The sequence below is a fragment of the Lissotriton helveticus genome, chromosome 3_1 (assembly GCF_964261635.1).
Source record: "Lissotriton helveticus chromosome 3_1, aLisHel1.1, whole genome shotgun sequence".
NCBI classification, from domain to species: Eukaryota; Metazoa; Chordata; class Amphibia; order Caudata; family Salamandridae; genus Lissotriton; species Lissotriton helveticus.
Window position 1 is genome coordinate 1,868,285,169 of NC_136061.1, and position 27,617 is coordinate 1,868,312,785.

At 44.2% G+C, this 27,617-nt stretch overlaps 1 protein-coding gene across 1 annotated transcript in view; it reads right to left on the bottom strand.

The window, feature by feature from the left end:
• LOC144825191 (mucin-2-like) overlaps nucleotides 1-27,617 on the bottom strand; it is a 1,014,272-nt gene that overhangs the window by 335,664 nt on the left and 650,991 nt on the right. Inside the window, exon 31 of the mRNA XM_078684042.1 lies at nucleotides 22,340-22,476. Within this exon, the coding sequence (XP_078540168.1) occupies nucleotides 22,340-22,476 (137 nt within the window). The remainder of the gene's footprint in view (nucleotides 1-22,339; nucleotides 22,477-27,617) is intronic.

Sequence of the window (27,617 nt, forward strand, 5' to 3'; positions counted from 1 at the left end):
CTAATGCTCATGTAAAGCGCTCAGATACATTTAGGTCAAGCAAGCATGAGCTATATCAAATGAATAAAAAAGTAGAGCTTCATACATTCCTCAGTCATCAAACTGTTTTTTTCTTACTTGGTGTACATAAGGTATGTGACATAAGTTAAACAATGACCTATTGTGAAGTCAGGTTAAACACAAGCTCATTCATGTCTTCTTTGCGCAACAGTCGGGTGGACATTGAACCACCCAATGCCTCTCTGTTGCCTTCCCAAATTTCGCTTTAAAACAACTGTCACGTCTACACTGAATGTCATTAGGAAGACGTGCAAGTGTCCGCTGGTAGAAATTCAAAGCATTCAACCATCAAAGTACATGAGAGACCCCTATTTTACAGTCACCCAGGCCAAACCACCGCCAAATGCTAATATTTCAAAAGAACGATACATGTTTTAATAGAGCTGGCATTGTGGGCTTATGCCTTAAAGCACACTGATAACTTTTTTGTAACAACACTAGCTGATTTGGCGTACCCCAGCATGGACAAACTGCTCTTAGTAGCTTCACGCCCGTTTTTTTAGTGCCAGAGCCTTAATAATCATTTAATTCCAATGTCTATTGCACTAATAGCCATCATCTCAGTACAAGTCCTCTAGCAACAAGTACTAAAAATGCACTGACTGAAAATCATGAACAGGCATAAATGAATGTCATTGTAGCTGTTTATCGCCTAACTCGCCTCAAGGGGGACAGGGGTCCCGAGGTCTCTACAACAAGCGCTTTGACATCTTAGCGCCACCAGGTTGTTGCTCCGTCCAAGGGGACTACAAGCCCCAGAAGCCCCGGTTGCCCAGCTGCTGCTGCTTGAGAAGGGGAGGCACCACCACCGTGCTATTTAGCGCTGTCTCTCCCCCCGCAGCGCGGGATGCACGTGGGCAAAGCCCAGGCCAAGGGCGGGCCCGTCCTTGCCCGTCCGTGCCAGAAAGAGCCAGGGCAGGGCCACCCCCCTAAAATCTTCACATCTACACTTCAGGAGCATCTAAATGGAGTGCGGGCTCGCCAAAGAAGAAGAAAACTAAGTAAAGGTACTCCCCTTGAAATACCCTTGGCGTTTACCATTGACTATCTTAGGACTAATTGTGCTGTTATTTTGCGACGCCCTCTAGTACTGGCAAGTGAGGAGTTTTGCGGTTATGGGAAAACACAAGTCAATGGAAGGGGGTGGGGGGGGAAGCAGAGACTGCTAACCCATCCAAACACAGGAAGGGAAAGAAAGCTAAAAAAAACGCCCAAACATGCTGCTTCTAATTGTATTCTTGAATGTATTGATTCCCTTGTCGAAGAATGTGAGGAGATCCTTGTTGCTAGTCAAAGCGCATACACGGGTGAGGGTCCCATTCAGCAGAACAGGGGAGGCTCAGGGGCAGAATCTGAGGCTAATTCATTACCTGCCATCCCTGCTATGTTTCGTGCAAAACAAAAAGTGCTAGAGGGAAGTAAATCGGATGGAACAGGGCCAGTTTCCCTAATGAGTAAGATCATTGATCACAGGGGCGCTGACAAGTCCATTGATAAGCCCATTGCAGCAATTGACAACAACCCACCTGTGTCTGATTTACTAATACCTTGCTCTAATAGATTTTCTGTTTTGGCAAACATACACAATGAGGCCTCTGCTTTGCAAATATCACAAACTACTGGATCAGGCCTTGCCCCCGCGCTAAATTTTCTACCAAGTCAAGCTTTAGATCCCAATAGCAACATGGATAAAATTGCCTCACAAGATATTAGTGACCTAACAAACTTAGTCTCCTTTCTAAGAGATGAAATCGAGTCTATGAAACTTTTGATTATAAACCTAACTGCTATGGTTGGACCTGTTCTGGATGGGGGGTCACGTACTTTGTCTAATATTAGTACAATTAATGGCAATTCTTTCCCTCTGAAATCCCGTACAGAAAACAAGATGGTCACGGGTCCGTCAGGGGACAGTGGGTGCAAAATAATTCCTCTACCTGCTGAAGTAGTCAGGGCAAGCAGATCCTTGGCACCCCAGAAAATCCAAGACAAATCAACTTTAACAACATCACCTAACAGGGCAACGGGCTCAAATTTAAAACTAGATCAGGAACTCCGGTCCGCTGGTGCCAGGGGGAGTGGTAATTAGGGAGGACATCTCTAAGGCAAGAAGGTTAGGTTTTCCCTCGGAAGAATACGACTCCATCGAGCTGACGCTACGCACAGAGCTATTGGCTGAAAACCTGTTCGCCCTTGAATTTAGAACTAGTCCGCCAACACACTCACGTATCCAGTTAAGGAAGTTCTGTCCCTTACTCCAGGTCCCTTTGGTCCCAATACAAAGCAACTGGAGCAGGTCTGATGGTTCTGGGTTGAAGAATATTGATTGACTCCCTCGGGACTTGATTACAAGATCCCTCATCGATGTAGTGGGTAACCATAATAGGGGAGAGACTGGCACTGTTACATTTGATAAGCGATATAGAAGTACCTATAGTGGCAAGGATCAACACGATATTGTGAGTACCCCTAGTAACATGGTGGGTGAGGCCTATCCCATAACCCACTCAAATATATGTCTTCATTCGGGGCAAAAGAGGCAGCCCAGTATAACATTGATAAGTGATGTAAATACTCCACCACTTAATGGTAGACGTTCTGGGGGTGGCAAGTTAATTTTGTGGAATATAGCAGGTTTGGGCCCCAGACTACAATCACCGGAATGGCTCATATTTATCAATGATTTTGATGTATGCGTCTTCCAGGAGACCTGGTCATGCGAACCACATTTTGACCAGGGCTATTTGAATTATTTTGTTCCGGCAATCAAAGGGGCCAAAGGGCGCCCGATGGGTGGTTTAGCCATTTGGGTTCGCCCAAATTTTGTTTTCACCATCAAGGAGTTATCTACTAAGAGTAATGACATTCAGTTCATTAGGTTAGACCTGGGCCCCTCAGGTTGTTTGGATATTTATAACGTGTATGTTAGGGGGACTAAGGGAGGGAGGTCCCATGCTATAGCGCTCTTGGTCTCCCTCTTGGAATACTATTCAGTAAAGAACAGCGTAGTTGTTGCAGGAGATCTAAATGTAACCTTTGAACCCCTGGTTGCTTATGACTGGCACCCTGAGGAAGAGGAGGATAGACAAGGGGGGTGCCAAAATTGGATCTTAAACCCGTAACAAGGTGGACAGAGGCTGTCATCCAGATTAAAGCGATCTGTTACGAAAAGGGATTAAGGGCACTTAATGGGAGAACTCTGAGTGATATGGCAGGGGCTAATACATTTGACTATGGGCGTCATAAAAGTAGGATTGATTATGTCCTCTGTAGCATGAAGCTTTGGCACTCGATAGTGGACATGGTGGTCAAGGCGTGAATAGAAAGTGATCACAACCCCTTGTGTGTAATGCATCAATGGAGGAAGCTAGAACAACCAGGGCTAGAGATGGCTGAGTAGTGTTTTCCCGAAAGTGCCCCTACAAATAACATGCGCCGGCTTAAATGGTTGCATGTCATGACCAATCAAAAGGCCATGGTTAATATCAGCAAGGAGGTTGACAAAGCCATACTGGATCTTGAACAAATAAATAAATCCGGTAAAGATCTGGGCGTTGTAACTAAATTACATGATAGTCTCTTTGTGGGCATTATGGACCACTTTCTTAAACCAGCCAAAAGCAACAAGGCTACCATCCCCAAACTGCTTAAGTGGTATAACAATGACTGTAGGTGTGCTAGAATTGCATTAGGCACTGCTATTAGGGAGCGGGATTTGGACGCTGTCCGCCTAGCCAGACAAGAGTATAAAAGGTGTATATGCAAGGCCATGAAACTGTGGGATGAACTCCGTTGGCAGGAACTAAAGGAGGCGAGCGATAGTAAGGATTTTAGGCTATTTTGGAATATTGTCAAGTGGGGGAGGGGGGGCCAGTCTGACCCGCCGGAAAACCATGTTACGCAGGAAGGTTGGGTAAACCATTTTAGACCACAATATGCACATAACCTTTTAGAAAACGTGATGGATGATTTTAGGCTTGTTTTGTACAAGCACAAACCTTTTAATGGTAATGATGTCTTAGTGGCTCTCAATACGGTGGCTAGTGGTAGAGCGCCGGGACCAGATGGGGTCCCAGCGGACGTCTTTCTCCATGACAAAGTACGCTGGGGCAAGTACATCACGCTATTGGCTAATGCTGTGGCCCAGGGTGCATCGGTCCCGGTATCATGGAAGGGGGCGGTGATAATTCCAGTCTACAAGAAAGGTGACAAAACGCAGCCAGCAAACTATAGGCCCATCAGCCTGATAGACACTATTCAAAAGGTGATCGGGAGGATGATCTTGAATAAGGTACTTGACTGGGTTGAGGAAAATAGTGTATTGTCTCCTTTCCAAGCGGGATTCCGTAAACTCACAAGTGCGATCGACCAGGTATTCCGCCTTACCCTATTAGAATGGAAGACTGTGGTACTAGGCAAAGGCAGTCTTTATGCTGCCTTTGTTGACCCACGTGCAGCCTTCGACCTTGTCCCCCGGTCACAACTATAGACAGTTTTTAAAAAACTAGGTCTATCTGAGGAAATTTTAACATTGGTGATGAGGCTACACGAGACTAATTACGCTAAGATACAGTGGGACGGACAGGGAAGAGTTACCCCTGACTTCCCGGTGGAGCGTGGTGTGCGCCAAGGCTGCTCAATGGCCCCCACGCTTTTTACATTGTATATTAATGGAGCAGTCGCCCACATGTCATCAGTAAACACAGATGCTCCCACTTTAGCCGGTGTAAAGATCCCGATTTTAATGTTTGCGGACGATACGCTGATCTTATCCAAAACTCCGAGTGGCTTACAGCGTGCCTTAGTAATTTTTTAGGAGTTTTGTTTTGACCATGGTTTAGAAGTTAATGTGGCAAAAACTAAACCCATGGTTTTTAATCCACGTCATAGTTTTAGAAGGACAATTGTTATGAATGGGCAATCATTGGAAATGGTTAAGGCTTTTACTTATTTAGGGAATCATGTGGCAAAAGATAATAAATGGGACCAACACATAGACATAGCTGCACTTAGGCACCGGCAACATGCGGGGGCCTAAACTTTGAGCATAAAAATCATTAACAAAACCGATAAAATCTGTACTCCAAGTCTATGAAGCCATAGCTCTCAGCTCTGCGCTTTACGGAGCGGAGCTATGGGGGTTTGAGAAACTGAGGCCATTAACACTTTCAGAAAATAAGTTCTTTTGCAGCATCACCGGTCCCCCCAGAGCACCCCATTACAGCCACTCAGGTATGATCTTGGCAGGAAGGCCATCGCGGACGTAGCAAAGCTTCGCCCTATTTTATACTGGCGTAGGCTTTGGACTACACCGTAGCTCTCTCCTTATGCTGAAGGGTTCATCGATGCTATAAAAACCGATGACTTCCACAAGATCAGTTGGCTAAGGGAACTTAGAAATACTCTAGTGGGTTTGGGCATGCAAATGCTGTGGGAAAATCCGGCAACAGCATCTTTCCCATCTAAAAGTGTCCTAAAGGAGATCTATTCGGAGCAGGTCGCGTACCGTATCTGGAGTGGCACTGGTTCTTCCACTATGGCCGGGGGATTTCTAGAGGCAAAACTTATCCCCAGGATAGAATCATATTGGGATATCATCACTAAGCCCGGAGATAGGAAGCTCTATTTCAAGCTTAGAGCAGGATCTTTGCCCCTCAAGTCGCTAACTGGTAGGTGGGCTAGTGTAAGTAGCAATATCTGCCCTGCATGCGGGGGTGATAAGGAAACCATTGCTCATTTTCTCTTTGTCCCGTATATGTAATCCCAAGGCGTGTTTGGTTAACCCCAATGTGCAAGTCATTAGGTACGAACAGTAGTGCCGAAGCACTAAGACTTATACGCACCAGCACTTTACTGTTCATTTCAATTTCAACTGCTAAATATTTGGGATGGGCGTGGGTGCTAAGGCAAAAATTTTAGGCTCTGATTATTGATTGCGTGTCTGTTATGTTTTTAAGGAAAATTTACCTAGCATGAACATGTAACAAGTTCCATTGTAACTTGTCACAATAGCCTCTTTGCATATAGCACTCAAGATGAATTTTACTTTTTTATTGTTTTAGAATTGTTTTTATTTATATGTACATAATTAACAAACTCTCATTGTACAAATATTTGTAAAAACTGTGGAATGTCTATTTATGCTTCTATGAGTACATCTCGAATAAAGCTAATTTAACAGAAAAAAAATAACAGAATGTCAAATAGTGCTGGTAGGAAAAGTATACGTGAATAAATATTACTGTGAAAACTGTATGTAAAGGACACTTTCTTACATTCACCTGCCTAGTGAATGCAGAGACCATCCCATTTTCTATTTTGGCATCACTCTCTGAAGTAGCTGCATTACTCTGCACAGAGTTTGCAAGCTGGATTTTTTTGTTGATTAAAAAAAATGCCTTTTTCTACTAAGGCTTGTTAGTCACTCACATTCTTTTGTAAATGCGGCTGAATCAGTCTTGTAAGATATATCAAATAGAGGATAGCATATAGAAGTTCGATGAAGTGGTTGCAAGCCTAAATGCATTCCATTGTTTATTTTATAGTGTTTACTATAGCGCTGATAATTAATTTCTCGCTCCTCTGCACCATCGCGGCTTGGTGCCGCAGGCTTTCATATACTTTGCCTACTGACTTTAAGTCAGTGTCAAAGGGCGTCATTTTTCCTAATCTGGTTTGCCTTCTCATACTTTAGATTCCCATGCAAAATTTGTACGATGATGTTCTTGTAGGGAAATCCCCAACCTCTTCTAATTCCTCGTGTCAATCAGTCTTGCGAGCATCTTGATAGAAACAAATTTTACGCCCACCACTTTCAAGAGTCACCAGCCGCCACTGTTTTAAATTCGTAGCGGACTAATTGTTATGTATCTACAAATGTCATGATTTGTTTTGTGTAACCCATTGTTTCACACAGTATAAATGGACTTGACTTACTGCTCTTGGGATTCTTTTTTTGGGACCCTGCATTTTGCTGAGATCTCTGTTGGTCAGATCTATTTTATTTAAAGCTGTTTTAGCAAGAGAACTCCTTTTGCTGCATTAGCTCATATTTTGCATATGTACTTTATTATTGCTTTAGAGTTTTATTGACTGCAGATTCACTTGCACTCACTTCATATAGCTGCACTCTTATTTTAACTTTATATCAAACTAGTTCGACACATGCAAAGTGTGGTCTTCCTACATGAGCACACATTATTTTTCCTTATACAGAGCTTTTGTTAATTTTGCTAAATGACCAAGGGGCATATTATCAAGGAGGGCAATAAGAGATTATCGCCGCTTTAGCAGCCGTTTTCGGCCGCTAAGCGGCGATAATTCTATTGCCCTATTAGCAAGCTGTCGCTAACAGCAGTTAGCGACAGCTTGTCGGCGATAGCGAGCGGTTTGGGGCCCGCTTTGCATTTCAGCGATATTTATCGCTAATGACATGCAAAGTGGGCGTACCCAAACTGTTAGCGACTAAAAACAGTCGCTAACATCGCTATCGCCTATTATCAACGCAAGCGTAGCGATGGAAATATTCACGCTAAGCGCGAATATCTCCAAAAGCTAACGCCTGCTCAGACCAGTTCTTAGCCATTATATCCAATGGGAGGTGGATATTATGCCTAAGACCCTATTGCCATTAATGCGTGAATATCGCTGTATTCTCAGCGATATTCACGCATTTCGCCGCTATCGACGGATATTTTATCGCTTTAGAGATAAACGTTGCTATTAGCACGTTATCTCTGTGATAATATCCGGCGATGCTGGGCGATAAAAAAAAACTCGCTAAGCCCATTTAGCGATAAATATCGCTAGTTGTTGGTAATATGCCGCCAAGTTATTTGTTTATGTCTTTTCAATCTGAATCGTGTGTTGTTTCTTTAGATAATTTATATGCTAAGAGTATAGATTTGATTTTCCGTTTTGTAATATTTTGCCAAATCATTTTTGCTAACGTTTTGAAGTCACTTTTCCTCCCACTGAGCCTGCGGATCGCCCCATTCTGATAGAAGGAAAGTGTTGATATGTCTGTTTATGGTCATTGTTAAATATATAGATTTAATAGCTGTACATTTTTTTAAGCTTCTTTCATCTATTAATGCATACACTTATTTTTCCCTCTACTTCCATCACTGTTTTCTTTCTCTCTCTCTTGCTCCTCCTCTCTTTCTGTAGGATTATTTTCTAAGTGGGAGAAGCATTCTAGGGTTTGAAGGTGCGACTGTGATCCAATAGCATCTGCGGAACCGGTCAACAAATTACAATCGTGGCTGTATGCCTCAGGGCTCACCTACATCCCACTGAGCGTAAACCGATCATTGTTGCTCTTTGTTGTTTGTGTGCCTGAGCGGTTCATCCAAAAATCTCAACTGATGCAGAACAATGAAAATGTATGAGCCCAGTAAGGCCTGAGGACCCAATGTAAATGGTTGTGACTCATCAGCATCGTCCCACAGACCTTATGAGGGGAGTTTGAGGCACATAAAAGGATGCTGACGCAACAGTGGGCATGGAAAAAGAAAGAGGACTAAACACTGACCTTTTAAACATAGTGAAGCCTGTGCCTAGTGTACCCGTTAATGGTCCCTGTATATTTCAATATTGTGCAGCACAACAGCCATCAAATTATATAAAAATAATTGCATGATAAATCGGAATTAAATCATGGAAAACACCCATGTGCAACTTTGTCCTTAATTGTATCATTGCTTTTCTCGTACCTTTGCAGGAATTTAAAACCAAGCAGATGGACCCAAGTAAACACACATCTGCTGTGCAAGTACTGAATACTGCACCACAAAAATATGCAGGAACCATGTGCAAATTTGCCCGTGCAGTAGCGTGTCACTTGGCTGAAGACATCAAGTATTACATTTTGACTGACATGGAAATTAAGTGCAGTTTATTAAAGTTGAAGCTGGGTGAGGCATTGGACAGAGTCGTGTATTATGAAACAATACCAAAGGCGCCCCCCCAAAAATATTTTTAGGGTTTACTTAGCTCCACAGATCTTTGGTGTGATGAGAAAACAGACGCTTCCTACACAGTTACTTTCAGAGCTCTGTAAACAGTGCACAAAGAAAATAGTTTCCAATCCAAGATGATGCCTTTTCTACTATTCTATTATTCTTTATGCATTGCGTGGCCAAGGTTGCACTTGTTCCTACATGATGATGGTTTTTGGGTGCTCTTAGCTGATCTGTTCACTCCCAGATTTTCAGTAGTAGGGTACACTACACTAAGAAAACACCACATTCCTGTGTTCAAGAGAGAAGAGCAATCTACCAGACCTCATCTCGTACAATCTTTGGCCCCTTTGCTGAAATTGTGCCCAACTGCCTTTGGCTTTGGTCTAACCCTCGTAAGTCATCCAAAATCTAAAACTGGAAAGAAGGGAGAGGACAGTCGAGGTTCACGTGTGGTCCTCACATTCTTAAATACATTAGGTTTATAAAACAGAGAGACCTTTTTCAACTGCACAGGCCTTTGGCTTTGGTCTAACCCTCGTAAGTCATCCAAAATCTAAAACTGGAAAGAAGAGAGTGGACAGTCGCGGTTCAAGAGTGGTCCCCACTTTCTTGATTACATTAGCTTTATAAACAAGCATTTGCAATGCAATAGGTCTCGCATTAGGAAAGTTTGAGTTATTTGTATTGTAAATGACAATTTTTTTATTTATGTGTTGGTTTTGAAAATAGCGAAATTAATAGCTTTGTCATTTACAATGCCAATAGTTTTAACTTTCGCAAACGTGACACCTATAGCATTTGTAATGCAATATGTGTTGTATTTATGTGACTTACATGTATTGATATTACAAATAACAATGGCTTTTAATTTGTTTCAATAATTAATACATAAATAAGTTATTGTAAGTTATGGCAATAGCTTAAACTTTTGTAAATAACTTTTATGAAGATTATGTTCAGTGTATTTTATTGTGACGAAAATCCAAGAACAGAAGTGAAATATTGACATCTTTTTGTGACATTTGTAATAAAGCTTGAAACATTGAGAGAACATATTTGAACCAGTTGTTGTTGAATGGTTGCACAGAATGATGGTGTGGCGTTCAGTGGTGCTGAGTGATGCTGTGCGTTCAGTGGTGCTGAGTGATGCTGTGGCGTTCAGTGGTGCTGAGTGGTGCTGTGGCATTGAGTGGTGCTGTGGCAATGTAAAATGTAGCAAGGTGAGAGCTGGAGGGGCCTTGTGAGGAACCAGAAACATTTGAAGCTAACGAGGATGGCAGAGAACTGATGCAGGGACGCTTGTGGATGCCTGACGCTTGTGGATGTCTGATGCATGACCGCCTTTTGGATGCCTGACCGCCTTTTGGATGCCTGACCGCTTGTGGATGCCTGACCGCCTTTTGGATGCCTGACCGCTTGTGGATGCCTGACCGCTTGTGGATGCCTGACCGCTTGTGGATGCCTGACCGCTTGTGGATGCCGTCTGATGCCTGATGCCTGTGGAGGTAGTCTGATGCCTGATGCCTGTGGAGGTCGTCTGATGCCTGAAGCCTATGGAGGTCGTCTGATGCCTGATGCCTGTGGAGGTCGTCTGATGCCTGATGCCTGTGGAGGTGGTCTGATGCCCGTGGAGGTGGTCTGATGCCTGTGGAGGTGGTCTGATGCCTGTGGAGGTGGTCTGATGCCTGTGGAGGTGGTCTGACGCCTGTGGAGGTGGTCTGACGCCTGTGGAGGTGGTCTGACGCCTGTGGAGGTCTGACGCCTGTGGAGGTCTGACGCCTGTGGAGGTCTGACGCCTGTGGAGGTCTGACGCCTGTGGATGTCTGGTACCTGTGGATGTTTGACGCTTGTGGATGCCTGAAGCTTGTGAATGCCTGAAGCTTGTGAATGCCTGACGCTAATAGTGTGTGTGTGTCTGCGTCTATAAAGCGTGCACTGACGGCTGTTTGTGTCTGCCTGGTGGAAGCGTGCACTGACGGCTAGTAATGCGTGTGCATGGTGGAAGCGTGCACTGACAACTGGTGGTGTGTATGCCTGGTGAAAGCGTGCAGTGACGGATGGTGGTGTGTGCCTGGTGGAAGCGTGCACTGACAACTGGTGGTGTATGCCTGGTGGAAGCGTGCAATTATAGCTGGTGGTGTGTTTGCCTAGTGAAAGCGTGCACTGACGGCTGGAGTGTGCCTGTTAAAATGTGCACTGACAGTTGGTGGTGTGCGTGTGCCTAGTGAAAGCGTGCACTAACGGCTGGTGGTGTGTGCCTGGTGAAAGTAAGCACTGACGGCTGGTGGTGTGTATACCTGGTGGAAGCGTGCACTGATGGCTGGTGGTGTGTGTGCTTGGTGGAAGCATGCAATTATAGCTGGTGGTGTGTATGTTTGGTGAATACGTGCACTGACGGCTGGAGGAGTGTGCCTGTTAAAACGTGCAATGACAGCCGGCGTTGTGTGTCTGTCTGGTGAAAGCGTGCAGTAACAGATGGTGATGTGTGTCTGATGGAAGCGTGCACTAATGGCAAGTGGTGTGTGTGCCTGGTGGAAGCGTGCACTGATGGCTGGTGATGTGTGCGTGCCTGTTGGAATCGTGCACTGATGGCTGGTGGTGTGTATGCTTGGTGAAAGTGTACACTGACGGTTGGAGGAGTGTGTTGGTTAAAACGTAAAACGTGCACCGACAACTGCCGTTGTGTGTCTTCCTGGTGCCAACGTGCACTGACGGCTGGTGGTGTGTGTGTCTGGTGAAAGTGTGCACTAACTGCTGGTGGTGTGTCTGCCTGGTGGAAGCGTGTACTGATGGGCGGTGGTGTATGCCTGGCGAAAGTGTGCACTGACGGCTGGTAATGTGTGTGCCAAAGAAAAAGTGTGAAACAAAAATAACGAGTATAAAATAAAACTGTAGAGTGTGAGACAAAGAGACCAAAGATGTGAGAGCAATTTTAATCTCCATTCAAGATACATAATGGAAAGTTATATACCTTTTGCGCTAATGTGATAGAAAAAAAAATTAGAGAAGGAAGAGAAACAATCATCTAGTGTACTGTGTAAACTTAAAATAAGGTACAAATGTCGTTTAAGCAAAATAATACAAAACCTCCTTGATGTTGCCTGTGACTAACAAATACATTTTTTGGGGAAAAAATAAAAACTTACATTGGCTAAAAGCCCTAACATATTGCTGACTGGGGGAAATACTCAGATGGGCCCATCATAGTGCCGTTCCAATTTTACCACAAACACATTACTGTTTAAGATACTATATATTTCTAAAAAAGAGAACCTTTTGTGTGTTAGGAGTTACGTGTAAAATACTTCTGCTCCCAGAGGAAACAACACTTAAGGAGGATGTCTGGATGTCTCCCTGTGGCTTGAGCTCTGCTGGCGCCTTGGGAATGTTTAATGTTTTCACGTGCAAATGCAAATCCATTAATCAAGCAGGATGGCAGGATGGATCTGTCTGGCTTCAGGCCCATTAGTGAGAGCGCCCCTCTCTCAGTTCCATACTATAACGTATTTGATTGGATGCTAACGCTCCGTAATTCTAGCCCGATGGCATTCGTCTAAGCACCCATTGCATTCTGGGAGATGTGACCGTGCCTTACTTTGATGTGACCAATCGCCCCAAGACAGCTGATAATGAGCGATGTGTGAAGGAAAGCTCGGGGGTTGGAAATGGGATATGCTGTTGACAAACAACCATCTGGTCACCACATCTGTGCTTCGAAGCTGGCACTTGTAAGGCTAATAACTTCTCCTAGAATCTGAAATACTGTTCAATCAGTTGCTGGGTCTTTTTGTACAACCCATGCCGTAGGGTAATGAGTCGGAATTTTGTTACCCAACTGGGACTGAACGGCGCTCATAGAGATCATTAAAAGCTCCTACTCCTGTCCATTGAAAGCGCTACGGCGTGTTATCAGTAACACAAAACGCTATGTAAATGCATTTGCAATTGTTTTCAGACTTGTGAGATTGTATTTAACTAAAAAAGTGCATTCTGGGAGTTGTAGTTGATTCAGTTCGGCTCACAATCGGCTATTTGTAAAAGGAAACAAAACAAATCCTTTAGTGAAAGTGTAGGAAAACAAGGGAGTCCAATGGGGCCCTAGATAACAAAGACCGAGAAATTAGTACCTACTAAGCGCGTATGAATCTTGGTCCAAGATAACAAAGGGTGGTAATATATTTTCAGTTGTTCTTGTGGAAAAGCTGGTGAGTTCATTAATTCGGAAGCTCGAGCCAGCCTTATGGAGCTTTATAGTATTGAGTGCGCTTGTGCTGTAAGTGGGGGTGGGAGGGGGTGTTGTCAAAACTTCGCCATTGGTCACTCGTGGGCAGCCGACCTAACGAGTGAGGCTCCAATGAAGGGGGATGTTCATCGAGGAACCGGTGGTCCGTTGGTATGGAATTTCACAAAACAATGAGCTTAAAAATTAAATAAGTTCTATGAAACAAGAGCTTTGAAATAAGAAAATTTTCAATTGTTTTTCGAATACAGAAAAACGTACTGAAAGTGGGAAACCGGACAAAAAACAACAACAAGGGGGATACCTTACAACTCTGAATTTTTTTTTAGAAAGTGACATATAACAAAGCTACCAAGATTGTGTCACAATTGTTTTGGTACCAATGCTATTGAACATGTAAAACAATGATATTTGCAATAGTCCTGGGACTGTTTGTTGATGTTTCGATCCCATTTATTAATATCAGAATCATCATGAGGACTTAAATTATGCCCGAGACTTAAAATTGTCTAGCATCGATCCTAGATAGGATGATAGGTGGAGAAGGTAAGAGTGAATGAGAGTAGTTGCGAGCTGGTGTTGCCGTGAAAGGGTACTACGCTTCGGGAGGAAATCACTAGACGACCACCAGTGGTCGAGGTAGTATTTAGAAAAATTGCAGTTGATGGAAAACGCGTTGCATATTGAAAATACTGCAGCGTGGGGGGAGGCGACGATACGTCAAAGTTCCCTGTGCGAAGGGTCTGCACACATCGGTTTCATGGAATCTCAGTGAAGGGGAAGCAGGGAGGTGTTGTAGCCGCTACAATGACCTGACATGTGGGTCTTAACGATTGTAACTACTGTGAAAGAAGGAGCCCAGGGAGAATTATATAAAAAAATTAATTCATAAAGTTCCCATACCACCGAAGGAGAGACGCAGTGGTACTAACCTGAAAAAAACGCGGCCGCGAAATGAAAGCCTTTGATGCAGCAGGGGGCGGAGCAGATCCCTTTGAAGTGAAGCTGCTGGCGGCACCACGCTGGGGAAGCAACAGATGGCTGGCTTTGATGTGGTGATGCGAGGCAGGCAGGCAGGCGAATAGAAGCGCGTGCACGGGACACATACACTTCTGGAAATCCGCATTTTTGAGAGCTTAGTTTAGCTCTTAGTTTAGCCCAAATAGTCTCGTCCTATCCATTCCTTGCGGAATGGGATAGGCGAGACCTGAAAAGAGAGAGGCCGTTTTCAACTGCATTTAACTTTAAAAAACAGAAAACATCCAATGAAAGCCAGACATGAAAATATTCGAAAACACTAAAGATATGGAACATATTTCATATCATACTGTAAAAGCAAATGAATGCATTTAAAGTTGTAAACAAGTTATTTACTTTTTGCAGTAGTTCTGCAGATTTGACTATTATGGCTTCCTTTGCTTGCCATTATTTTGCCATCTTGTGAACCGGACTCGTCAAAATAATCTGCTTTTCAATAAAGCTTAAAATGTGGGAATCAACCATAGACAAGACTTGCGGTGACATCATCATAAAGTGCCTAAGAAGGCCCTTTCCTTAGAACTGAAATAGGATCGACTGATGCAACAATTATAGAGACTTGCGTGAAACTTGCTGGTCACAGATTAGTACCATCAGTAGAGCATGCTCCGCCTATCATCCATCCTTCTGAGATACATGTGAAGGATGCCAGCAGGTAACATCAACGTCATTTTTACATTTAAATAAAGCAAAACTACAATTTGGAAGCAAACTCTACTTTAAAAAAACAAACTTTAGTCACCAGTGGGCTAATAACTCGTGGAATTTGTAACCTCCAATCATATCTCCTGGGGTGCAGCACCTCCTTTCCAGGCCGCTCTAAAATGTAAATTAATAAATATGGCCTTTCTTTTAAGAGTAGCCTCACCAGTGTACTGCGTCCGATTAAACGTTAGCATCTCTCTGCAAACACGAAAGGTTAAGAAGCAACTCAGCCTCTCTCGGCTGCTTCTCCGCCATCCGCAGGGGATTTTGACTAGAAGCCTGTGTGTTCTCCTCGGGTTCACTGCCGGCTGCAGCACCAAGGAGACGGGCATCAGAGTACCTTCAGCAGCGTGTTTGTTTAAAGAGCGAATTGAGGACAACTTTACAAAAACGACACACTTCCTTACATGAAACATCCTCATAGGAACTAATACCCAATATTCAGGGGGACACAATGCTTGGGTGGGTAGAACTCTAGACTCCAAATAAACTGGAACAAATCAGAGATCTCCCTTATTCTAAAAAGCCCCAAAACGGCTCGAACTCAGCTGGATTTCCAGCTGCAAAGGAAGGACAAATCTGTGCAGTACCTGGGCATTTAAATACACAGTGAATGATATCCGGGATAATTATGGCAGTATCATTACGAAACTTCAAGATAAACTGGAGAGGCAGATACGGCTCACCTTGCCGGTGGTAGATCAAAAGAACTGGAACAAAAGTACGTTTCCCACATAGGGAGTATACATGTCAGGTTTTACATAAATAAGCCAGACGCGTTGTACATTTGAAATTACTTTATTCTTCCCCGAGCGCCGGGAAATGCGTCTTTCCACTCGCGCTACTCGCGGCATTCAAAATGGCCGCAGGCACAAACCCACAATGCACTGGCACAAGCTCCTAACAACTAGAGCGCGTCGCCACATATCTCCCCCCTTTAAAACTACAACAATATTAATCAATCAAGGAGGATGTTGAAGAAGTCCCTGGACTACAGTAGTAGTCATAGTAACAGGTAATTCATAGTCTTACTTGGTCTCCATGTCATAGTCTTCAAACCTCATGGGTGCCTTCATCAACCTGCCCAACCTGGTACGTGTGTTCATTGGGCTGCCTCTCATACGGCGGTCGCTGCCTGGGGAGCTGGCACTCCCCATCACTTTTATCCTCTGCTCTCTTTCCATAGTCTCCATACCCAGGCCGCGAGACGTGACTGGAAAGGCAGTTCCTTCCCTTTCACTCTCCGCTGGACCGTACGCTTCTTCATCATTCTGCCCCGTGATGAGGGTATCTTGTCTGATTCCTTCCGACTCTAGTGTCCTTCCCAGTTCTGGCCCTTCCTCCGGGGTGGGTGAACTCCCACCTTCCAAGCTTTCCCACTTCATGACTTTGTTGCACCGTGCCATTCTATCTTGAGACCACACTTTGCCGTCGCTTAGCAAGGCCGATCTGGCATACGGCTCTACTACTTGCAATGGAGGACTAAACTTGCTGTTGCCCTTCTTCTTCGTCACGGCCTGTTTTACTCTCACCCACTCGCCCTTCTCCAATGTCACTTCTTTCACATTGCGACACTTGTTATAGTACTCAGTGTACAAGGCTTGTGCTCTGTCCATGTTGCGACGTACTACAGCTGGAGACCACTTACTCTGGACCACAAGTTGTTTCCATGCTAACTTGTCTTTTGTGAAAGGGTCTCGTCCTCTGAGTACTTTAAACGGGCTGTACCCTGTGTTGACTGGTGTAATGCGATATGCTGACAGCATCTTTTGGAGTTCCTTCTCCCAGTCCTTGCCTGCACGGAGCCCATTATCACCCTGTTGAACCTCTCCTCTAGTCTGTTTCCCGCCGGATGATACACAGGGGTGTGCTTGACTTCTAGACCGTTGCGGTCCATGAACTCGTTCCACTTGGTTGAAATGAATTGTGTTCCATTGTCACTCGTGATTACTTTGGGGATTCCTTCCCTCAAGAAAGTGGCTGTGAGGAAGGAAAGAATGGCTTCCGTGTCGGCCTCCTCACAAATGTCCACCTCTGGCCACTTGGTGTACCTGTCTATCAGGACAATCGCATATTTGGGTACCCCATTGGTGTCCAGTATGGGTCCTAAGATGTACACAGAGAGCATTTCCAATGGGCTTGTGGGGCAAGTGAACTTCCCTAGGGGTGGACGTAGTAGGACTTGCGCCTTGTCCGCCCGGCTGCAACTCTCGCACACCCTAACATGTTTCTCAATTTGATTGTCCTTTGCCGGCCCCCAATACGCCTGCTTCGCCCTGGTTTTTGTCTTCATTATTCTGAGGTGTCCCTCGTGTAGAATAGCTAGGAGGTGATCTATTAGTGGTTGTGGAGGTATTACCTTGTCCGCTCGGAGCAGGAACACTGGATTGTCCCCAATAGATAATTCCTCCCGGACTTCCCAGTACTTCCTCACTGGCTGTCCAGGTGCTTTTTGTCCAGCCATCCTTGCGTCACATTGCTCTTCACTGCCTTCAAGGTCTCATCGTCGCAGTATGCTTCCTCCCATTCTTGACTGCTGATCACTCCTTCATGGTCTTGCGTGAGTGCCACTGTGTAATCTTCCTACTCTGAGGGATCTTGTTCTGCAGCTGGTTTCATGGCAGCTGCTCGTCTCAAGAAATGTGCTACCTTGTTCCTTGTCCCATGGATATACTCCACTTCGTAGATATAATCGAGTAGTCTTAATGTCATTTTCGCTATCCGCGGCGTTGCATGTGCATGCCCGCTCAAGGTCAAGCCTCTCACCAGTGGCTTGTGATCTGTGCGTAGTAAGAACTTTGAACCCCATAAGAATTGTCTGAACCGTTCCATGGCCCACACTGCTGCTAACATTTCCTTTTCTATAACACTGAATTTTTCCTCGTTAGGAGCCAGGGACCTGGAGGCAAAATTGACAGTGTTAACCTCTCCTTCCTGGGACGTCTGCATTAGAACCGCCCCTAGTCCTTTGTCACTGGCATCAGTGGTCAGTATAGATAGAGCAGCTTGATCAATCCCTTGAGAGGCATGGCCGCACAGATGTCCTGCTTTAGTAGTTCAAATTCTGTTTGTTCTTCCTTCGTCCATTTAAAGATGTTCTTCTCCTTCAAGAGTTGTCTTAGGTGATGTGTTTTGGATGCAAAGTGGGGAACGAACTTGCTGTAAAATTCAGCCATGCCTAGGAATGAGCGGACTTCTTCCTTCCTTTTTGGCATAGGTGCTTCTCTAATGGCAGTTACGCTGGCTCATTTCGATTCGATTCCTTTTTCACTGATCTCGTGGCCTAAGTATGTCACTGATCCCACTCCGAACTTGCATTTCCCCCACTCTGCAGTGAGATCGTTCTGTGGTTGGATGGTCAGGACCGTGTGCAGTTTTGCGTCATGATCCCTCTTTGATTTGCACATTATGAGGATGTCGTCTTGGAAGTACTGCACGCCTTCCACTTTTTGAAATAATCTGTGCATCAGTTTTTGGAATACCGCCGCCACGGATGCTAACCCAAACGGCATTCTCAGAAATTTATAGCATCCGGAGGGTGTGATGAACGATGTTAGATGGCTGCACGAAGGATGGAGGGCGATTTGGTGGTACACAGATGTGAGGTCCACCGTGGAGAACCATTTTACCCCATTAGTTTTGGCCAGCTTCTCGTTTATCCGGGGCAGCGGTAATTTATCCACACAATGTTCTTGTTGAGTTCCCTCAAATCCACGCACAAACGCACCTTCCCATTGGGCTTCCGTGCGACTACTAACGGGGCAAGCCACTCAGCACTTTCAATGGCTTCAATGTCTCCATTTTTCTCCAATCGTTGTAGCTCCTCCTGTACGGACTCCCTGCTCCTGAAGGGAATGTTGCGGACTTTGTGGCTCACTGGTTGTGCTACCTCCTTTAAGCATATTTTATGCGTGAATTTCGTCATCCAACCGATCGTCCCCTTGAAGACTTCCGGGTACTCCTTCTTCCACGCCTCCTCTTCATATGCCTGTACTGTGTCTGTCATCATCACTTGTGTGGTCCCTCCTGGGTTGAGTTGGATCCCTGGGCGCCTTGGTCTATCCAGCCTAGAGCCGACGGTCCTTTCTCGGCAACATAGAGCTTCCCTTCCGCAGCTCTTCCACTGAACTCGAACTTAAGGATGCAGTACCCCACCATGGGTATGGGTTCGCGGGTGTACGTGACTGGGTGAAAGTCCGTTGGGAGTAGGTTCCTGCTAACCCATGGTTCAAAGTCTCCTTCCCCTACTGTTCGTTGGACAATGGTATATGGGGAGCCCGAATCTGCCACTATATTGATCAACACTCCTCCTATTTCCATTTGTAACGCCGGTTTCCTGGACCTTACACAGTTTATTCCTAACACCTGGTCGTCAACACATATGACTTCGTCCTCTTCTTCTTCCTCTCTGTCCCTCTCTTGGGCTACGTACTTCACCTCTGATCTCTTGAATTTCCGCCTGCACACCTTTTCGTAGTGCCTCATTATACTGCAGAAGGAGCATTTTGCTCTGAACACTGGGCATCCTTTATCTTGGCTGGCATGTGTTTGACTTCCGCATCTGTAGCAGTTGTTCCCGCTTTCTCCTTGTGGTTTTTGCGTTCTCATGTGTCTCTGAGGGTAACTCTTCTGGAACTTGGTATTCGACTGTGTAGGCTGCTGGGTTACTTCTTGTTTGCTTCTGTCCATCACTTTGCACACAGGAGTTTTGTTGAGGCTCTCCCTTCCCGCTGCTTCTGCACACCTCTTTGACAGTTCCGCCTTCTTCACCAGTGCCACGACCTCCTTGAGAGGGGCGTCTCCGTTTACCCAAATTTCTCTTGGATCGCTGTATTCGCCGTGTGCATAATGATCTGATCTCTGATGAGCTTGTCGTGCAACGTGCCTAATTTGCACGTCACCGCCAACTTCTGCAGAGCAGCTACGTACTCATCTATTGACTCGCTCCTACTTTGTTTTCTCTGGAAAAAATTGCACCTGTCTATTGCCATGCACACGACCGGGCGATAGTGTGAGTCCAAATCCTCTAGCACTCTAGTTGCTGTATACTCTTATGCCCTCGGGGCCTAGGTTATGTAGTATTATTCTTTTCCTCCTCGCCGTGGAGAATTCACCTTCTCCTTCATCCTCCAAAGCCGACAGGTAGTTGAGAAAGTATATTTTCCAGTCCTCCCACGACATCGCTGGCTCTCCCCTATTGGCCAAGAACTGGACCAGTTTGGTGAGGGATGACGTTTGTGTGCACATTCTCCCCCTTTCTTGCTGGACCGGGGCTTGCTGTGTGGCAACTCCTGGTTGTCTTCCCGGGCTTTGTCTCTCTTTCATTCTGCTTGCCTGCGCATATGCAGGACTCCCTTCTGTATCTTGGGATGAGCCTTGGAGCTCCAGTGCTCAGCCCTGTGAGGGTGGGGCTTGGATGTCAAGATTCCCGCTGGTGAGCCCACGTGGGTAGCTTTTTGCCAATTGATGTCGGTGGCCTTGTACTCACTGTGGGGTTGGTATGTGCTCCAGGCGTGGGTTGCCGCTGTGCGTGCTCCTTTATGAGCCCCGTTCCCTTGCTGCTGGTCAGTGCCAGATTCGTGGCTGGTGGGTGTGACCATCAATCTTGTTCTTGGTTGTGTATGTTGGTCACTGAGTGCCTGTGTACCACTCACACTGCCCTCGTGGTCCTTGTCTGCCCTTGAGCGTGGACTGCGCTCCCCTGGGGATGCTATTGCTTCTGCGCCGTGTTCGGGGATGTTGGGACAGTCCCTAAAGCCTCGTGGCCAAGTGCACTCCTCTGCCACGCTCGGGATCTTTTAGTGGTGTGTGGGGGGGGGGCGGGTCCGATGCCACACGGTGGTCGGTGTGGGGATCCACAGCCTCATCGCCAGTTTATACATGTCAGGTTTTACAGATATAAGCCAGACGCGTTGTACGTTTGAAATTACTTTATTCTTCCCTGAGCGCCGGGAAATGCGTCTTTCCACTCGCACTACTCGTGGCATTCAAAATAGCCGCCGGCATGTACCCAGAATGCACTGGCGCACGCTCCTAACAACTAGAGCGCGTCGCCACAGGGACCAATGTCAAGCAAGGAGAGAGGGGCAGGATGTAAACGTCTTGCATGTGAAACCTAAAAAACAAGCCCAATCCCCCTTAAAAGGAAGCCCAAACCCCATCAATAGCCTACCAGAAAAACCCCAACTGACGATAAACATCGAAAAGTGCGAAAAGGCAACAACAAAAAACACAAGCACCGAGCATGAGCCACTGCAGGGGAGGTAGCAGTAACACAACTATTGCATTAGGAGGAGGTGGGAGAAAGAATATTATATTTGAATGCAAGCAATTTGGGCACTGAAGCTGAACACAGACAAACGGTAACAGAGCAGAAAATCAAGGAAAAAAGAGTCCCCCAAAGAACAGATAAAGAACCATAGTGGAATGAGACATTACTAAGTCCCTGCTCTGTGGGAGGAAAAGAAGAGAGAAAGGAGGGATAAAGAGGCAGGACCACTTGCAAGCAAGGATTTTTAAGGGACAGTGAAACAAACAAAACAAAAGCAATGGTAAGAAAGGGGATGGACTTGAAGCACAGAGACTAATTACAGCAGGTCTCGAAGAGACAGTTGCGCTGTCTAGCTCAACCTAAAAAACAACAGTGTAATAGTCTATACAAGAGATCATGGACACTGACATGACATTGTTTAGTGTGGATCACTGAATATTTGGAATTATTAATTCACATCAGTGATTGACAGATGGGGTGTCCATCATGGGCACAACTTCAGGAACAAAGCAAATACAGACAGCTGGCCTTAACACCAACTATGCATCTTCTTTTATCATGGGGACTTAATATGCACAAAACAGAGATTAGTTGAATTTTTTTGACATGCAAGGCAAACATTTTAAACAAATTACTGCAAAGGGAAATATTCCCCCTTTAAGGCGTGGCTTCTTGGACAAGGGCCAGACAGCAAGAGTTATTCAATCTGTAAAGTACTTCACGAAGTAATCCGGGATTTAAATCTGAACATAAACTACGGGGTAACAGGGCCTTGTACAGGGTTTGTGACAGTGTTAATGGTCAGTTCCTGAATTGGGTTGGATAACTCAAACTACCTGGTCCCTGCACTTTTTGGGTAACCACATGGCCTAGAAGTGCCCTACCTTGGCACCCCATCAATTTTCTATTTACTTATTTTCACCTTCTTTCTCTTCTCCTTCCAATTCCAGGACATTTGCACCATCTCTAAGGCTGGGTGTGACGTATAACTCTCTGTAACCCATTCATTTATTCGCTTACATGCAATTTTGGAGTTTTTGATGTTAGACATTAAGATCTTACCTTAAAATTTGTTGTTGTTGAGGATATCAGAGAAGTTGTAATGCATGGCCCTTGATTCTCTACAACTTTGCACTGGGCATTACATGATCTGAAAATAATACAGCCCCTGGCGTCAGTCCGATTGTAAATAGCCTCACCTGTATCCAATGACATGTACAGGCAACCAATTAAGACACAGATACAAGGGAGTAGTTTATTTGTGCATTCAAGATGGCGGTTTTACCCTGAAAACAAGCTTCCAATGTTGCACCATTCATTTGCTATGGAATGGGCCATAGTTAGTACACTTCTGTCTCATTCTTTTTAATGCCCGCATACTCCAAATAAAAAAATAATAATAAGATTGAGTAAATAAAGTGTCCATAAATTAGGAGTGGGCATAGCTGGCATATTTCACTCTAGTTTACTTACTACAAAATTAATCGTAATTATGTGAAAAGCATAATCCAGCATTTAGAGATACTTTCTTAGTGCAAAATGCACGCTTGCATCCAAAATGGGCCAGAAGAAACCTTGTGCGCTAGGAAAATAGCACTAAATGCTAAATGACACAGGCAGCAGTAGCCAGCAGCTGCTCGCTTTTTCTTAGGGGCATATTTAGAAGGGGATATTGCCACCAGAACATGACATTTAGGGCCAGATGTAGGTAATTCCGATTTACCTACTCTTAAATACCGAATCATACCGATTCGGTATTTAAGAGTAGGTAAATTGGAAGTAGGCAGATGTAGGTAATTTTTATTTTACAATTACCGATTCTGTAAGATTCGGTATTTACCGATTCGGTAAATACCGAATCGGTACTTCCCATTGATTCCTATGGGCCTTGAAGCCCATAGGAATCAATGGGAAATACCGATTCGATATTTACCGAATCGGTAAATACCGAATCCTGGCAGGGGGAACGGGGTGTCACTTTTACACCCTGTAGCACCCCAATTGCAGGCTTGTGTGCCATGTGGCACACAGACATGCCCTAAGGGCATGTCTGTGTGTCACAAGGCATAGGTGTACATGCACAGATGTGCATGTCCACTGGAATTCGGTATTTTACCACCCAATAGGATTGGGTGGTAAAATAAGAAATCCTAAGGGACTGTGGCACTGCAAACTGTGCCACCTACATATGGATTAAAAGAATCAGTATATTTACCGATTCGGAAAAATACCGAAGTGGTAAATTTACCGAATCGGTAAATATACAGATTCTGTAAATTCCGAGCCACCTACATGTCAAAAGCCAAATACCGGTCGGTAACGGCCGAATTCGGCCGTTACCGACCGGTATTTGGCTACCTACATCTGGCCCTTAGTGATGTTCTGGTGGCGATATCCCCTTCTCCTTATTTACAAAGCGGCGTTAAGCCACTTAACGTGGCTTAAAGCCACCTGGTAAATAAGACCCCATTTCACACTTCACTTAGCATGAAACGGGCGTGCAATGGGTGTTCCAGTGGGCGTTCTGCCGCAACACCCATTGCTTTTAGACGCTGCCCCATATTCAAAAGGATGGGGCTGCACCACAAACTAAGGTCAGGTAAAACCTGGTCTAAGGATGGTGATGCGAGGAAAAATCATTAATTTATGGTTGTATTTTGCTCTTTCTATGTGTGCTCCATAGAAGCAGCAACTCACCTTTCAAGATTGTTTATGTGCAGCAAGGTGTTCTAAACAATCGCCCCTGCAGCGCAGGCACCCTGCAACAAAGCGCACGGGTTCCTGCGCTGGTGAAAGGCAGCTTTTTTTGCACCAGCACTATGGAAAATGCATGGGTGCGCGGTATCTTTGTAAATATGGCATATCCCAGGGTTTAAAAAATGTCAGAGTGCAGCGTAACCAGTTTTGGTGTAACTCCTCGCTCTGACATTTTATTCTAGATACCCCCCTTAGTTTGTTGTTCCTGTGCTCCAACGGTAGGATTTTTGCCTCAATTTACTCTTAAATACTCAAGCAGATATAAATTGCATAATTTTTGTATTTTTTCATCACAAGAGTAATGAGTAATTACTGAAACTACTCTGATTACTCCTGCGTAATTTAGATTTCGCCAAGGCCAATCAAAAAATCAATATTTTTCCTTATTTGGACATTTTACAGTTATCACCTCCTCAAGACTCTGCATTGCGCTCCTACATCACTATTTTCTCTTGAAATTTCAGTATCGCTTGTTAATATTTTCTACAGTATGGTCTTTTACTTGTCAGTTGTTTCAGATAGCAATATTACTTTCATCCACTTTTCCCTTACCCATCACGCTACATTTTCCTCGTGTGCTCCTTTTTCTAGACCAGCAGTCTCATATTGACCACTTGTTATATCAGGTCAGCTACATGCTATGTTTTGGTGGATAATTGAAGCATCTCATTCTTTCTCCCCTGTTATGCTTTATTACCAGCTGCCTTGTGCTCTCAAGTACCTTGCAACAGCCTGGGTATGCAATAAACCACTATTTAACGGAGCAAAGACAACATTATGGTTCAAACTAGGGTTTCCTGTGAGTCTCTACCCACTTAAGGGTCACAAGCTGATTTTTGGCGGATCGAGAATGTGGGAGCCATGAATAAAGATATGTTTAACTTGTGTGTTTGACAGTGCTTCAAAGACAGAGGTCAAATATCAGGATATGTCTTCTGAAAAATTGCTGCATGACTGGTGTTTACTTTTGTTTCCCTGATTGCAAATTGAGAGGAGAGTTTGAAGTGAATGATGCGAGAATCATCCTGGAGTACATGGAAAGTGAAAAGAAAGGCTCTGTGGTGTCATTGTTTGCAACACACAACAAAATGTAAATAAGTACTTGTAAATGAACTGTATGTATGTAGCACTTAGGAAAGGAAAATGGAGGACATATTTTTGTAAAGCTGAAGTGAGCCATAAACAGATTTCAATAGGATCAAAACAAAGCGAGACCCTTTACCTGGTGATGCACAAATGGTAAATATTCACAGACTCTCGATCCCCACAGATTATGATTTGTGGGCTGTATAGTTCTATCAGTAAAATGGTATGTCTTTTCAAAGTTAGTGGCCATTTCAATGAAAAGTTGTGAATGACAGTGGGTTACTACGTGAAACTATAGTAATTTTAAAAAAATCACCTCTCCCCATGTCTATTAAAAGTAGATGTGTCACAAAAGTTTGTCATACTAAAAAATGGGCCATGGTTCTATAACGGTTGGGTACCACAGTTGTGGACAGTAAAAATAAGAAAAGGTTTGTGCTGACTTGGAAGACTCAGAGCAATCACGGTAAGACTGTCAAATGTAATCCACCAAGAAGGAGCACAAGGGAGAAACAGTCAGGTCGGCCCCCCACTCAACAGTCTTCCAACAAAAATGAACCTGACTGATCTTGAACAACATATATGTACAATCAGTGGTATGGTAATGCACTTGTTTGTTTCTACAAGGTCTTTTAGGTTCTGATGATATTGTTAAGTTTTTCGTTGGTGCACAGGTCGGTACCCTACTGAGCGTTGAGGGTATGCATAAACAAGTATAACGTGTGTGCACTGTATACACAGAACCCACTCCTTCCTGGCACTCCTTTCACAATTTTATTTTCATTTTCAAACATCATACTGTAGCGAGTTTTTCAAATCATTTGATTCAATTGTAAATGAAATATGAATCAAATGATTTGAAAAACTCGCTACAGTATGATGTTTGAAAATGAAAATAAAATTTACAAACAAGCATCTAAACCTTTGGAGTAAATATTGACGAATGTGAAAGGAGTGCCAGGAAGGAGTGGGTTCTGTTTATACAGAGCACACACGTTATACTTGATCTTGAACAACAACACTTATCTTCAAGACACTCGAGGAGTTTGTAACACTTTTTCAAAAACTTCCTCCAAGGCAAGGCCCACTGCCACTAGCCTATGTATTCACTTGTTCAATTTCAAAGCAAAACATGTCAATACACCACACAAAAGGGAAGTTTTTCCTACAAGATTTGTGAAAAAATGTGAGACAGGAACAAAAGCACCTCAAGGAGTTTCAATTTATTGGATTGCTACTAACAAATATGAATTTGGTTTTGATCTTCTTTGGTCCAAGGGCCATCACATAAGATTCAGAAAGGTTAGTACTCTAATTTAGGTTATACTTACAAGAAACACGATTAGTAATAATGAGTGGAAGACAATGAGATATCCTAAATAAAATGAATGAATACATGAAAGACACATTTATGAACCGTAACAGTTAACAACTAGGGCATACTGGCGTTGTTAGAGACAGGAAGAATCTATAGACATTAATGAAATAGCCACGTTTTGATGTTTCTACGAAGGCCAGATATTTGGATTCTGGACTGATGTTAAGTGGAAGCATATTAAAAATTTCAGAAATAGGTAGAAGTAAATGTATTGATTTGTCTCGAATAAGTAAGGGTGCTGTCAAATATCACTCCTAAATATGTTACAGATGCAGTAGGTGTAGAAAGATAACTATGTTCAGCAGGCCGCCCCGATGGAGGAATAGATGGATTGAAGTCCTGCAAAACTGAGGTTCTCTGTTTATCCTCCATTTATTGTAAAGAATTAGCAGTCATCCATAGGGGTTGCTCAGACGTAAACTGTCTGAACTTGGCAGCAGTAGACTGTATCTCTTTATTAAAAGTAACCAACATTTGTTCACGATTAGTGCAAGAAATAAGCTCAAGGCCAAAGGAAGGATCCAACTTAGCAAACGAGGAAACATATGAAATAGACAATGAGGGGGTCAAGCAGTAGCTCTGAGGAGCTCCACATTTAAGAGAGTGATGAAGGGCATAAGGTTGAGAGTTGAAAGATGTAAGAAAAGAGGTGAGCCAAGCCAGCATTTTTCCTTGAATGCCCAAGGCAGGTAGTTGACACAGAAGTGTACAATCAATTTGCTACTGTGTCAAAGGCAGCACTGAGGTCAATAAGGTGTAAAGAGGCTTTGCCTCCCTTATCTAATGTTTCTGGTAATGACTCAGAGACTAATAATAAAGCTGACTAAGGACTGTGTAATAATCTGAACCCTGATTGAGAAAGGCAAAACAAAGTAGAGAACATGATTTGCTGTGCCTTTTTCTAAAGCTTTTGAAGGGAGCGGCCATAAGGATATACATTGGCAAACACTTTAAACTGTAGGATCTGCCAATGTCTTTTTCAAAAGGGGCATCATCAGCATGCAGTAGCAATGAGATATATTTATTTTCAAGTTTGAGCGAATGAAATACACCACCCCTCAAAAAGTCACTAATGTGATTAGTATACAGAATGAAAAAAAGGGTGCCAGGGCACAGCAA